At 41.4% G+C, this 15,881-nt stretch overlaps 1 protein-coding gene across 1 annotated transcript in view; it reads right to left on the reverse strand.

Moving 5' to 3' along the window:
- The window catches only part of Efl1 (elongation factor like GTPase 1), a 123,783-nt gene extending 107,907 nt beyond the window's left edge, over positions 1 to 15,876 (reverse strand). Inside the window, exons 1-4 of the mRNA XM_028873811.2 lie at positions 15,777 to 15,876; positions 14,929 to 15,038; positions 12,323 to 12,390; positions 8,176 to 8,260 (exon numbers count right to left, since the gene is read on the reverse strand). Coding sequence (XP_028729644.1) covers positions 8,176 to 8,260; positions 12,323 to 12,390; positions 14,929 to 15,019 — 244 coding nt within the window. The 5' untranslated portion in view covers positions 15,020 to 15,038; positions 15,777 to 15,876. The remainder of the gene's footprint in view (positions 1 to 8,175; positions 8,261 to 12,322; positions 12,391 to 14,928; positions 15,039 to 15,776) is intronic.
- Positions 15,877 to 15,881: the final 5 nt, after the last annotated feature.

The raw sequence follows: 15,881 nt of genomic DNA on the forward strand, positions 1-15,881 counted from the left end.
CTGAGCACTAAGGTTTATAGGCACACACAAATACACCAACATGTGGTGCTGAAGATCGGACTCGGGACCTTGTGCATGTTAGCAAGCACTCCAACAACTAAGCTACACTCCCAACCCGTTTTGCTTATTTATTTTTTTGAGAATAATTTTTATGAGAATTATAAACTACCAGTTTTGCGTGTATGCTGAATGTTCTTTCCAATCTGTTACAGAATCCTTCCTCCTCAGCTCTCTGACGCTGCTGGAGTGTCAAAGCGACAGGAGAGTGGTGGGGACATTTGCCAGTGATCCCTGCTGCAGCATGCAGGGACAGAACCCTTGCTGCCTTCTTGCCCAGTGTTCTGAACAAACCTTCTCATTTCAGGAAACTGACCTAATAAGCCAAGCAACAACTTAAAAAGACAAATGTGTTCTTATGTTCCCAGCAACGGAGAGCATGAAGTTAATTATGGTAGAAATCTCCTAATTTCTGCTAATGGGGGAGTGGGGAAACACTCTGGTGAACCCTTCACTTTAAGATGGCATGGGCGATTGTTCCGCCAGTACCAAGTTGTCACCAGCACCTGGCTAAAAGCTCCTCTGTGGACAGAACTTACAAGGAATTCAGCAGTTCACTTCCAGAACTCGAAAGGTGACCATTGGAGCGCAGGAAGAAGACAGGAGAAAACTTTCCTCCACAAGGGAGAAACTCACCATCCAGATGACTATCTGAATTGGCACGGGTATCTTTTTCATATGACAGTGTATTAGAATACTGTATCAGGAATACTGTATCAGGAATACAGTATCAGGAATACTGAGTCTACCTGACTGAAATAGCAGCAACTGAGTTATCTGAGGCACACTCCTGAAGACGTCACAGTCACAACTATATACCTAAATTATACGGCAGCTGTAGAATGACTGCAGGTCTCCCTCCACAAGCCACACTATCTCCACATTACCACCGTCCCTGGAGACTTTAAATCAATGCATAAAGCTTTGTGACAAATCAACTAATAGAGTTTCTCTGCAGCTTGGATCTGGCATGTCTCCCAAAGGCTTAGTCCTCAGCTTGGCTCTATCCAGAGGCAGCGGAACCCTTAACAGGTGGGGCCCAGGGTAAGTCTTAAGTCACCGAGGGAGTGCCCTCCAAAAGGTTGGTGGGACTCTAGCCTCCTTTTCCTCTCTCACTTCCTAGTGAGACACTTCTTCCACTTTCGGCCCATCCAATATGCTCTCTCAACCACAGCCAAACCAGCACGGACCTCCAAATTCCTGAGACAAAATAAACCCTTCTTTAAGTTGTTTATTTCAGGTAGTAACTACAACAGAAATCTAACAGCTTATTAGTTGGTAGAATTATGAAACATAAGACACATTCTATCTTCTATTTGTAGACTTATTACAGCATATGTATTTATATATAATATAAATGTCTTGAACTCATCCCTGCTGATGCACTCAGGGCCTTGTTTCTCAGGCATTCTGAAGGAAGATGACACTGAATAACTGGGGTCACCCAAGATATATGGTGGAGACTCAGATGGAGTGTCAAGAGTGAGGTTTTGGAAGAAGAGATTGATGACTTAGAAGTCATGAACAACAAACAAAAAGAGGCTTTGCTTTTGCTGTATACACCCCTCCAAAAGCCCTCTCTGGATCATCCTCCAATGGAAAACAAACTGGACCCTGAAATACAGCTTAAGGTTTACTTCATTCACTTGGGTTTTCTTCAGTATAATCCCAGTCCAACACCAGCTGTCAGGACTGTGGCTACATCCTCAACCTTCACATCACAGAGTCCTCTCTTCAAATGCCTGTTGTTCCGATATTAATCAAGCAGCTGAACCTCCACACGATCACGGTCCTTTACTTGCTGGAACCTCACTCTGCTACATCACCCTGAAAGGGGAGTCACAGATTGAGGCCCGATCCTCTTGCAAATCTCATGTTGCTAGTGTGTGTCATGACTGTAAGATACCGGGCCTGAGCCGGGCGGTGGTGGTGCACGCCTTTAATCCCAGCACTCAGAAGGCAGAGGCAGGCGGATCTTTATGAGTTTGAGGCCAGCCTGGTCTACAGAGCAAGATCCAGGAAAGGTGCAAAGCTACACAGAGAAACCCTGTCTCGAAAAATAAAAAAAAAAAAAAAAGATGCCGGGCCCATCAGAGCAATTGAGAGAATAATAATACTAAACTTGGCCAGGGAGAAAACTGCAGAGACCTCAGGTAGAAAATGAGTCATGTACATGCATGACCGCACGGTAAGGCAGACTTAAAGGCCAGAAGATAAAGGTACAGATGAAAAGACCCTGAGTGGGGCATGAATCCAGAGCACAGGTAGGTCTCCAGAGACAGGAGAACGGCAAAGATGGATACCATTATAGTTTAAGGAAAGGTGGCAGGGTCACTTCTTTTCTGTAATACAGCAGGCGATGGCAATGTCAGCCGAGTCTGTGGAGAGGAGCTGGAGGGGTATGTTTGGAGACTGCCATGAGGTTTCAAATGGCTGTAGGGGAGAACCGGGAGGCCTCCGAGAAGGGTGGGAAGTTGGCCTGCAAGTGCGAAGAAGAAGAAGTGGACAGAATAGTTTCTCACAATGGAGTTTTGTTGGGGGGAGGGCTACAGAGGGTTAAGGAAGCAAATGGATGATGGAGGAGGATGCTGGGAAGACTGCTGGTTAATGACACCCCTGTGCTGCAGAAGGCAAAGAGCGAGCAATGAAGGCACCTGGGGCTTGACAAACTCAGTCTGAGGAAATGAAAACTGGGTACCTCACAGTTTTTTGTTTTTGATAGTTGTCATTGACTGAGTATGTTTTTAACTTCTCTGTAAGTCACATGTTAAACTTCTGTTGCTGAGACGAGATCTATGTTGTCCAGGCTGCTCTCAAACTCACAGGCTCAGGTAATCCCGTCCACAGCTTTCTGAGTAGGTGGGAGAAATGGCCGTACTGCGCTCAACCCCAAGTACTGAAATCTGAAATATCAAAGAGAGTCGGTTCCCGGTGATGCACTAAGCTGCACTGTGACTGAGAGGCCAGCCCGTAAGAGAAGTCATTTTCGGGGATGGTAAAAGCTACTTTGGAGAAGTCATGTCAGGTGTCAAATCATCAGTACACTGGGAGCCACATCAGGAGTTCATAATACTAAGGGGAAAAAAGGCAACTGAATGGTATGTGTCCTGCAGGGATTTAATACAGGGGAGAACTGGCACTGGATGAGAATCTAGGCAAGAATGACAATCCTCTGTCCTAATTCCGAGACGAGGAACAGGCAAGAAACATAGGGAGAGCAGTGTGCTGAGAACAAGGAAGAGGGAACATCATCAGAGATGTTGAGGGTGTGCTGATGTTTGTCTTGGGAAGTCTGCAGAGGACGTTTTGGTAGGAGAGGAATAGGAGGAAGTTGAGGGAGGTGTTAGAATCACAAAGAAATATGGAAACGAGACCATAAGAGAGGCTGGGCCATGTGGCTTACATCTTGGGCAGTGACCAAGGACAACAGGGATGTGGGTAATGCTGGCCACAAGATGTCCAAAAGTAATCCCAGAAAATCTGTGGTGGAAAGAAGCGAAGCTTCAGGAAGAATTAGTCAGGGCCTAGCCTAGCTCCCAACAGACTCCAGAGCCAAGCGAGTAGACTGGAAATGTAATCACTTGGTTCCTAGGCCCGCTACTGTATTCTAGAAACTACTGTCCTTCGTAAATGCTCTTCATCTCTGAAGTCCAGTTTGCACATAAGTAAAATAAGGAGAGCCATCTCAGAGGGCTGCTGTGAGGATTAAACAATACCATGCATGAGACATCTAGCTCAGAATTCAACCATCACCAAGTTTTACCTTAAGCTTGGCATCAGCTACATGCTTTATGAAATGAAGAAAGCCATTGTCCTAAGAGGGGAAATAAAATCTGATCTTTCAGTCAAATGAGGAACAAGGGGATCCTCCCCTCTTAGACTAACACACAGGCAGAAGGAAAGGGAACCCTATGATACCAAACACTTTCTGGTACACTCTGGCCTTGTGTAGCCTGGTGGGGAAGTTGAGGGACTCAGTTCCCTGTGGCTCAGTCTCTGAAGAGTTAAGACAGAGCCACAGGGCGGAAGCTACCATGAGTGTGAATTCTGAACCTGTTCACCACATTTCCCCAGGGAGAAGACCCTGCACCTGGGCCTCGTTGCAGAAATTTGCTGTGTCTCCCATCTCCCCAGTCAAAGTAAATCCCAGCACAAGTGGCTAGCACTTGGGTGATCCCCAAGTGCTCTGCTTAATCAAGTAACGAGGTAGCTATACGCCTACACTGACAAAGAAATTCAGTTACGAACTATAGTCTACCGCAATTTATTCTACATAGAATTTTATGATTTTGAAAGCTTTTTGTAAAATTACCAAAACTCTTGTAAATGCAAATTCCCATATGGCATCAATCAATGAAGCCAAAATGGCACTGGCCCTCACCTTAGGGTTGGAAAGATATGCTGTGGATATACTGTGAATGGGAGAAATTTACTCTCTAGTCTACCCAGTCCTACCCAGATAGTCTCAGTCAGAGATGTAAACAACAATGCCAGTCCAGAACTAATAATATCTGACTGATGTTGGAATCCATGAATTGTGTGGGGGAAGATAAGCTGTATATATTTACTTCAGTATATACTCATATGCTCACATAAAATGCCTGTGGATTAAATATAAAAACTGAAAAAAAAATAAAGAAACAAAATCAAGAGTGATTTGTAGTCCATTCTAGTATTTTACCCAATATCCTATAACAAGATCTAAGTATTCATTATTGCAAAAAAGATAAACTTGCAATTTTATTTAAAATATTTAAAAAGGACTGAGTAACTTAAAATGCAATGCTCTGTGGTGGCAATATGCTGTGGGATGGTCTGTATGTCAAATTGCTCTGGTTGGTCAATAAATAAAACACTGATTGGCCAGTGGCCAGGCAGGAAGTAGGTGGGACAAGGAGAGAGGAGAATTCTGGGAAGCAGAAGGCGGAGGCAGAGAGACACTGCAGCCACCGCCAGGAGAAGCAGCATGTAAAGACGCCGGTAAGCTACCAGACACGTGGCAAGGTATAGATTTATAGGAATGGGTTAATTTAAGATGTAAGAACAGTTAGCAAGAAGCCTGCCATGGCCATACAGTTTGTAAGTGATATAAGCGTCTGAGTGATTATTTTATATGTGGATTGTGAGTCTGCGGGGCTTGGTGGAGCCTGGAGAGAAGCCCTCCAGCAACAGCAATATTTCCTCACAGATATCAAAAATGACTATTAGAAATGTCAGCAATATGCCTTTTGAGATTACTAAGGACCAACTAGACCATGAATTTTAAATTGTCTAAATTTTGAATATACTTACTATACATGTGCTCTAAAAGATTCAAAGGCATTATATCACCTTAGAATACTGAAGAAAGTGCTTCCCAATTCTTGAAATAACAAGATACACCAACGGTACCTCTGTGTAAGGGATGTGAGTGATGGGTAAGAAACGGAAATGTTGGTTTCACAATATGATTTTACAACAAGTGCTAGCATAACTAACTAAATAAAAACTTCAGCTTCCACGGAAGAAATGGGCCTCTGGAAGATGCGAACCTTGGAATCACTCTGATGGTTTTCAATCATTTCTAGATTGTTCCAAGATTATTGTAAGCTTATCCTTTTAAACTAGAATAAGGTCTTCTATTTCAATCCAAGGACAGAATGAAAAATATAACTAAACAAACCAAAAATCCATTTCATTAAGCATCAGACCCAGAGAAAGGATAAACATTTAGTAAAGATTCCCTAAGGCAATCAAATGGGATGGGAAGGGGGTGAGAGAGGCAACCTGTGGAGTTCCTCTAACCTCAGCATCTCCCCTCTCTTCCTTCCACCTAGGTTCTCCTTTAGCTGTCCCACCTTCAGAGTATAAAACACCACTCTGGAGAATCAGAACTCAACTACAGAGAGGAAATGTCTTCAGTTCTGAGAAAATGTCCGACAGTGGTCCGAACTCATCCTTTTGTGGTAGATTAGGAAAGCTAAGTTCTGTGTTGTCAAGTATGGTGAGCCCTTGACTAAAGTCCCTTCTGGCTATCAGTCAATGCCCACAGAGAAACATGTTTCATATTTATTGACTCCAGTTCTTACTGATATGAGTAGATGACCAGGCAGCTGAAGAAAAGTCAATCCTAAGTTGAGGCACATCTTAAGTCTATGTGTTCAGAAACATAAGAAAACAAAGCAGTAAGCAACAGGAAAGAGGTAAAGGACCAGCTAAGAGGAGGGACGAGAGGTCAGAGACAGGTAAGTACAAGGAGGAGACTAGAAAAGTAGCGCAAACCTATAATACACGCATCAAAGCATAGTGAGAAAACAAGAGTGAAACATCATAAACTGACCTGATGGGGTCAGTCTGTTTTAGACACACAGGCAACTATGGTGCTGCATGGCTGTAATCCCTACATTAGGGAGGTAGAGACAGGAAAGAGGATAAGGAGTTTCTGACCTGCATGGGTTATGAGGCCCTAAACTAACAAACAAAATGTCACTCCAATAAGATGCTAATTTTTTTTTTTCAAATTTTCATGAAAAGCATCTCTAGTTAACTTTATACACGTTAACTAGTTATTTTTAACTAGTTATACATTCTAGTTATACATTCACCAAGCCATTCTCACCCCAACTGAAGGCAGCTTGCCTTTCTGCTTCTGTACAACCTGGAAAGAAGCATGTATCTAGAACATTCTAAGATCAAGCTTCCCAAAGCTAGAGTTTAACAAAACATGTTAGGTCACTCAGTTCCCAGGGTTCTATCGGCCATTTTCCACATCTCTATCAGAAAGTCAACTAGGATGTGGAACAGCTGGATTTCATGGAATAGTAAAACCTGAATAAAGTAGCTCAGGGCAGCGAGAGTGGGTAGAGACAAACGGGGCACAGCAACAAAAACCGACACTAGAGGAATCTTCAAGTTAAAAAGGCAGCGTCAGAATGAAAGAAAGATGACAGGCTACAATCTCTTCCAGTCTACAAAATAGTTCGGTAAGCTCTAGGACACCATCCTCTGGGTCACAGAATGGAAACAGATTCCTTAAAATACCAGAGGTGGCATTAAAAAAAAAAGAGAGAGCAGTACTTGAAATATTAAACACTGGAGATTAGTGTGCTTTAAAGTTCCAAAACTAGTTTGATACAAAAATGGTTTAAAGACTAATGTCAATGAAAATAGCCACACTCCGCACAGTGCCTCCCTGGGTGCTAGAGATACCACGTTGTGAAGGATGAACCACAGGTCACTCCATTAGGGAAATAAATCTTTATTACTTTCTTCAAAATATACATATCATATAAAGTTTTCTATCAGTACAAAAATACGTATTTTGAAAAGCAAAAATTTTTATCATAATCCAGTTTCTGAAAATATCTACTGTGGCGGTGTAAAATGTATCCTTCCAGAAGCATGTACACATGCACATTCATAACCCATAGAATACTCTACAGTTGGCTTTTCTGTCTCTTAACATAGTGTTTTCATGCAATTATAAAGAAATGAGCTATAGAATTATAATTCTATGTAATCAAGCATTCAAGGCTATATAATACTCCACAGCGTGGATGTAACATTCAGTTAGCCAATCTCTTCTTAACATTTCAGTTACTGCATGTTTTCACCAATACAAACCTTTTGTGAACATACAGCTTCTGGCATCTGTCTGATATTTCTGTCAGAGAACTCCTGTGCTACTATCAGAATGACATCTGTATTTGGGGACAGCAAGATGGTACTGATCAGAGCAACAGGTAGCAGTGGTCAGAGCAACCCACAGTTACATAACTAAGACTCCAGGTCTCACATGCCTGCCGGCCATGGAGCACAAGAGAGGTCCAGCCAGGAAACGGAAGGCTAAGGATGAGCTAGACAAGTCCTGGCTCCTGACTTTCCTTGTGAAGAAATCCAGTCACCTGGTAGAGGGAGGCAGCTGTGAACTGCCAGTTCTTCTGCCCTCAAGCCAGTCAGAGGTCCTCATCTGCATCCAAGCCTGGACAGCCTGACTCTGACAACAGATCATTTGGAGATGCCAGAATGAAATGCATGGAACACAAAGCAAAGAAACCGAGGCATTTGATTAATTCAGAAAGAGAAGGGGTGGGTCAGGAGAGATGAAAATCGAGTTAATTAAAACACAGATGGGTTTACCTTCTGCGTAATGTAGTGAAATGGCGCTGGATTTCATGGTGATCCCTCTGACCTGTTCATCTTCTCTGCTGTCCATGTACCTTAACTAGAAAAGCACAACATATATATCTTTACTTTCCAGTGCTAAAATCCAACATTTAAAATGCAGTTAGCTTTCATTTCAAACATGTAAGCTATATACAGCTCTCTGTGTTTTTTTTAAGGGGTACAGTGCTGGAGAAGCCAGGTTAGTCAAGAGAATGCAGAGACAAACTGAAAAGTGTTGCCACAAATGAATTCACATCCTGCTTCCCCAGAGTGCTGCGCATCTACATCTCAGCTAGGAAGGATTAAATAGTTCAAAAGAATCTACAAAGGGATCTGGAGTTCTTTCTGTTCATCACAATGCAGCCTCCTTTTCCTATCCAGAGGCACTTGATGAAGTCCAAAAGAAACAGAAGGTCTTTAGAGGAATGAGGAGCCTTAACTCTTTTCCAAAGTAACAGATTTTAAATATGTGTGGGTTCTCTCCTTTTTATAAGAATGACATAGTAGAAAATATTTACAGTATCAAAACTTAGCTAATGGCTTTCCCAAAGTTTTACTGCTTATATGTAAAGTACTTAATTACTTAGAGTAATTCTCTCTATTATAAAGTCTTAACTTTATGTAGATTCACCTCTTTTAATCAAAATCCTTGAGACTAATGTGCTAATACGGGATTGCCACACTTTCTCATCCTGCATGAATTCTTTAGTTTTCAGAAATACTTCCATCCCCACTGCTCTGGTAAAATATCATTTTGAATTGCAGACTTTAAGTCTTATATAAATTGAAGAATATATATACATACACACACACATATTTTTTTCACATATTTTGTTGCTCAACATTATTGTTGCCCAATGTTGCCCAAGTCATCCATTTTGATGGATGTAGCTATGGGTCCCTCTAAGAGTCTCCTTCACAAACCTACCACATTTACTCATCCAGTCTACCAGTGATGGACATATGTAAATTCACTGGTTTTTAGTAACGTAACTGGTAACTGAGCTGATAAGAAGTTTGAATTGGGACTGGAGAGATGGCTTAGTGGTTAAAAGCACTGCCTGGCTCTTCCAAAGGACCCTGGTTCAATTCCTAGCACCTACATGGTGGCTCACAACTGTCTGTAACTCCAGTATCAGATGTGTGTGCTGTCCTCCGGCCTCCACCAGCACTGCGTATTCAAAGTATAAAGACATGCATGCAGGCAAAAACATCCACACACACAAAATTAAAGTAAATACATCTTTAAAACAAGGAGGTTGGGATCATGTTTCTTACACACAATCCAGAAGTGAGATTTCTGAATCACTAAATTTTACATCTTCAATGCTACCATATATTTCCAAATTGTTTTCCAAAGTAGTTGGACCAATCCACACTCAACAGTGAGTAATAAGCAGTACTTCATCTTTTATTCACACTTTCCCAGCTTCTGAGGGACTGAGCATGTTTAGTTTACTATCCTGGCTTAGCTATTTCCCACTCCTCTTCTGTAAGAATCCCATGTACGGCCCATCCTCCTACTGGTTACATTACAGGTTTGTTTTGGATAGGTGTTATAAATGGTCTCTGATTATTAGTTCTTTGTCAGTTAAATATTTATTATATTTTCCCTAATTCTAATGCATTTTTGTTATTTTTTCATTTTGCGGCATACCTGATAAAAAAATGTTATTCATTTAAATGTAGGTGAATTAATCAACCTTTATACAGTAGTTTTTACCTCCTCAATATCATTTTGAATTGCAGATTTTAAGTCTTATATAAATTGAAGAATATATATGCATATATATGTATATACATATATATATATACATACACACACACATTTTTTTTCACATATTTTGTTGCTCAACATTATTGTTGCCCAATGTTGCCCAAGTCATCCATTTTGATGGATGTAGCTATGGGTCACTCTAAGAGTCTCCTTCACAAACCTAAAAAGTAGTCTTTATCTTCCCTTATGGTCACAGAAGTAACATCCACTACTATTTTCTAAAAGCTTAAGCTGGGCCTTTTGTGCATTTTAAATACATGCAGGTGTTTTTGTTTGATATTAAATACAGGTTGGTCCAGTATTATTTCCACATAGCTAAATAACTTCCCAAAGATCCTTTACTGACATTATCTTTTCTCCACAGATCTGAAATGCCAGATCTATAGTAAGTCAAGTTCTCACATATGTATCTGTTTCTAGGTCATTAGCCAATGTGATACCCCAGCCAATTCCAAACAACCAAGTTACAGGCCATTCACAAGCTTTACCGCAAGTACCACATCCCACTCTCCTAGGATTTTAAAATGGCATATCCAATTTATTTTTTTCAAAAAAAAAAAAAAAAAAAACTATTGGGATTTTTCCTAATTGCTAAATATGTAGATCAATATGAAACAACCATAAGTTTTTAAATAGTGACTCTGACAAAACACAAACATGACATACCTTTCTTGTTTAAGTTTACCCTAATATAATTTTATTCTAATTATATGGCAGATTTTAAAATCTTTCATTGTCTACTTATTGCTGATGTGTATTTCTTTTCAATGACTTGTATATCCTGAAATACGCTAAATTCTTTACTTATATTCTAGCAGTTAATTTATAATTTTTGACTTTTTGCATCCCCTGGAACTGGAGTTACAGATGTTTATGAACCACCATGTGGGTGCTGGGACTTGAACTCAGGCCCTTTTCTCTGAGCCATCTCTCTAGCCCCTTATTTTTTTCTTTTCTACAAAGTCATAGCATTTATTAGTTAACAGTTATTTTCTTTCCAAAACTCAATTATTTTGCAGCTATAATCTCCAAAACAATGTAAATTAAAAGTTAAAATACAAACAGTAGGATACAATAACCAATCTTATTTATTCATGAATAGAAAAGTTTTAATATTTCATAATTAAATTCAATCTTTATTGTAGTTTTGTAAAAAAAAAATAGGTTATCTTCTAAATATACTTTGTGAGAGGGATTTATTACAACAGATGTTGAATTTTATTGAATATCTTTTACATCTATTGAAATAATTTTTCCTTTAATCCATTGTCATATTAAAATCATGTTCAAAAGAACTATCATTTTAAACAACACTAGATTCAAGTTGCTAGTAATGATAATTTTGAAAAGATTTTGTTTATATTTATTTTATGTGTATGAGTATTTTGCCTACATGCATGTCTTGCATACCACCTATGTAGTGTCTACAGACCAGAAGAGGGTGTGGGAACCTCTGGAACCGAAATTACAGAAGGTTGTGAGCCACCATGTGGATGCTGGAATAAGAACCCAGAACCTAGGTTTTTTGCAAGAGTATCAAACGCTTTTAACCACTAAGCCATCTCTCCAGCTCCATAACCATAACTTTTATATCCCAATCAGAAGGTTGACATGAAATTTTTCTGCCCTGGGTTACCTTCGAAAGACTTCTGGACTATCAGGTACTCCTAGGACTTGGCAAGTAAGCCCTGAGATTGGTGAGTAAATCCTGATATTGGTGACTGTGTCCTGAGATTGGTGAGTATGTCTTGTGATTGGTGAGTATGTCCTGAGATTGGGGAGTATATCCTGTTATTGGGGACTAAGTCCTGAGATTGGTAAGTATGTCCTGAGATTGGGGACTATGTCCTGTGATTGGTGACTATGTCCTGAGATTGGTGAGTATGTCCTGAGATTGGGGACTATGTTCTGAGATTGGGGACTATGTCCTGAGATTGAGGACTACGTCCTGAGATTGGTGAGTATGTCCTGAGATTGAGGACTACATCCTGAGATTGGTGAGTATGTCTTGTGATTGGTATGTCCTGAGATTGGGGACTATGTCCTGTGATTGGGGACTAAGTCCTGAGATTGGTAAGTATGTCCTGAGATTGGGAACTATGTCCTGTGATTGGGGACTATGTCCTGTGATTGGGGACTATGTCCTGAGATTGGTGAGTATGTCCTGAGATTGGGGACTATGTCCTGAAACTGGTGAGCATGTCCAGAGATTGGTTGAGTATCCCGTTGTCATTTCCTTCTACATGTTTAGATCACTAAAGAATAATGCAAATGGATCGTGACATTACAGATAGCTAATACTCATTAAAATGCAACAAGTATTTACCAAATCTAACAACATACCTTGCCTGCCAGACGGGTGGAGATGATTCCATTACTCGATATAAGACAATCAGCAAGGGTAGTTTTCCCTGTTAAAATAACATTACAATACATTCATCTAAAGGGGCTAGCATTCTGTAGTGCTATATTTTCTACCTGTGGACCTCACCAATTTCACTTAAGAAGTTGTCAGATTAATGTTAAGCACAGAAATTTTCTTAAATTGAGGCAGACTCTACAGAGTAAACATCTGTCTCTGCTGAGGCAAACCACTAGGAGAATTAAAATACAGATCATCTTTTACAATGTTTATATTAGTTACTATAATCCAGACTTTAAGAAATAAATTAATAATTTACCAACAATCCCGCACAAGGGATCATAGGCTCTAAAGGCTCAGAAGGTCAAAAGGACAGCAATAGCATTTGCCTCAGAAAGGTGCACTGGGTAAATCATCACCATGAAATGACAGCACACAGTCTTCTGTCATAATTACTTTTGTGTGACACTCAACAACATTTGTTAGTTAAACTGTTACATTTATTTCATCAGAAAATTTGTTTTTCTTTTGCTTACAGTACAGTTTGTAGAGTGCTACACAGCAGCAGCCAATACAATCCTGTTTCTTTTCCTTTTTTTTTTTTTTAAATTTATTTATTTATTATGCACAGAGTGTCATGTCTGCATGCCAGAAGAGGGCACCAGATCTCATTTCAGGTGGTTGTGAGCCACCATGTGGTTGCTGGGAATTGAACTCAGGACCTCTGAAGGAGCAGTCAGTGCTCTTAACCTCTGAGCCATCTCTCCAGCCTTACAATCCTGTTTCAAAACTAAACCTGGAATCTACTTTATAATAAAAGAAATTCTTTGCATAATCAAATATACATTTATAGTTACCTTTTTTAGACTATTGCCAAAGTTTACACAACTTCAAGGGGCATAAACAGCTACCTGTGTTCAAAGAATGACATGGCAGACTCAATTTCCACAGTTGGGTAGGCCTAACAAATGGCTGGATTTTTCCTTCAATCCTGCTTTCTGTAGTCTGTGAATATATAATCTGTGGGATCTATATAATAGCATAAGCCAGGGACCAATCAACCGTCCCTCTGAAGAATGTGTTTTAGTATATAATCCTAGAATATCACTTTCCTGCTGTGCAACAGAGCAGAATGCACTCTAAGTCTGGCAAACACACACCCCTTAGAATGGACCACAAAAGAGGGGACTTCCCATTATTAAGCAAGGCTGGATCCCTTGGACAACAATGTTTGATACATACACACTAGTGCATCTGCTATTTAGTTCTCAGAGCAAAAACAAAACAGAAACGAAAAGGAAAAAAGAAACAAAATAAAACCTTTGGCTAGTCCTCAGAGCCTCCAAACATGTACATATAACCATAAAACCCACGGGGTAGGTTGCCACTGATTTGTAAACCAAACTCAATCTCAGTTTCTACAACCTGAACCATTCTCTCTCAGTTTTTGTGCTACCCACCTTCTCTTCAGAGCTCATGTTAATGACAAGAGTCACCACGCCTCCTTTCTGCCTTTCAACCCACCCAAGCACCTTTACCTGTCTAATCTAATCTACAGTTTTCGTACTCTGCCCTTGCCTTCCCCCACCCCCATGGCTCCTTGCTAAGGAAACATGTTAATGACCATTTTCATGGCTAAGTATTTCACTGCTGACAAGATTCTCTTGATTGTCCCCTTACATAGGCTGTACACTGAAGCCCAGATAGGCAAAGTCATTTGAAGAGGCCAGAGTTGAGGATGTCTAACTGCAGGGCCAGAGTGCTTAGCTCTTCTCTTAGAGCCTTGCAGCCATGCCAAGCTCCAAGAGACAGGACCCGGCTTGCCTCTTCCCCGTCCACTCCCTCTCCTTTAAAATGCTGAGTAGTTTTGACTTCACATGCCATTCTAAAATTGAGTTCTGGCTACTAGAAGAGAGAGTTTCAACTGGCGAGCAGACTCAGTCTGACAGTGTCAGGGAATGTTGATCTGAACCCCACAAGTGTAAGCCAACCGACCTTTACTGTATCTGCACTTTAAGCCACATCTGTTTCTGTCTACCCCTGTAATGCTTGTCCCCACCTATCAGCTGGAGTCCCCTCCTCAAAGGGCATGTTGACAACTTTTCTTAACCCAATCTGGCTACCGAATCCTCCAGTTCTCAGAACTCTTATATATCCCTCTCCCGGCCCCCATCTCATCACATATTTGTCCCTAAAACATCTACAGCTGAGAAGGTGGCCTCCTCAGAGATGTCTAGCTCCTGATAAATCTAACAGAATGCCGCAAACTTAAGAGATGCTCCCTCAGCATGTGATGAAATAAATTAGGAGATACGCTCTACCAAGACCATCAATGTTTTAATATTTCAAAAACTTTTCCATATTTTAACCAAAATCCAAGTTTAAACTTAAAAGCATGATGTGAAATCCTACGCAGAAGAATGCTAATCACCAGTTAACCCGTTTATTACGAATGTTTTACAGCATGCTTCTCTGACATGACATACACACAACTTCTTAGCAAGCAAGTATCACTTTCATCACTCCGGTGAAACATATCGAGACATGTCTTCTCTGTTAATAAAAAGTCATTTTAAAAGAGTCTTACCATGGTCAACGTGAGCCAAAACACAGATATTCCTGATGTTGGCAGTGTTTTTCTGAAGCTGAATCATCTTATCAACGCCATTGAGCACCATGGTTAATTATTTCCTGTGACTAAAAATTACATGCAAATTACAAGTGGTATAAAATTTAAAAGTCAGAGGGAAACAACAACAACAACAAAAAAATGGACAAGCTGAGAGACAGATGCTGGGGTTTACAAGCCGCCTCAGATTTCTCAACTGAGAACCCAAGGAATGTTTAGCCCTATCTAGTTCCTTCTGCCCCTGACGGGATATGGCAGTACAGGCCCAAGTTCCACTGTAAAGTCCACACACCCTTATGGTACTTGTGGAGTGCGCTGGGAGTTTCCGGATCTGCGGCGCGATGAATCACGCAGTTGGATGCAGAGACGCCCGTCTAAGTGACACCACGCACTCAGGTACTCTGGCCCACGAGGACCACAGGAAAAGTCCGTGGACATCTCCCCCTTCCCCACGGTAGCCCCTCCGAAAGTCTGCCGCTCCTGTCAAGCTTGCTGGCTTTCCCCAGACGTAAGGATCTCGGCCCTGTGACTGCACCGAGTGTCCTTAAAAGTTTTGGAACACGTGCTTGGGAACTCAGCAGGTGCATGACACATCGCCCATGCCTCTCCAGTTAAAAAAGGCAAAGCCAGGTCTGCAAGCCCTTCCTCCTCCGTTCGGACTCCGGGAGTCGTTGTCGCCAAGGGTCCCAGGTTCCTACGAGGTGCAGCTGCTCCGTGCCCTGCTCACCTAGCCCTACCGACACGACTCCCCGGGTCCCCAGCACCGTCCGGTCGCCGGCGTCCCTAGCAGGCGGACCCCCACTCACCGGCTTCACGCCGCACTTGACTCACGCTTCTGAGGCTCCAGGAGTAACTCAAGCCGGAAGTCGCAGGCGCCGGGGGGCGGAGCCTCCGAGGCTTGCGACCTCTGA

The sequence above is a fragment of the Peromyscus leucopus genome, chromosome 1 (genome assembly GCF_004664715.2).
Source record: "Peromyscus leucopus breed LL Stock chromosome 1, UCI_PerLeu_2.1, whole genome shotgun sequence".
Taxonomy (NCBI): domain Eukaryota; kingdom Metazoa; phylum Chordata; class Mammalia; order Rodentia; family Cricetidae; genus Peromyscus; species Peromyscus leucopus.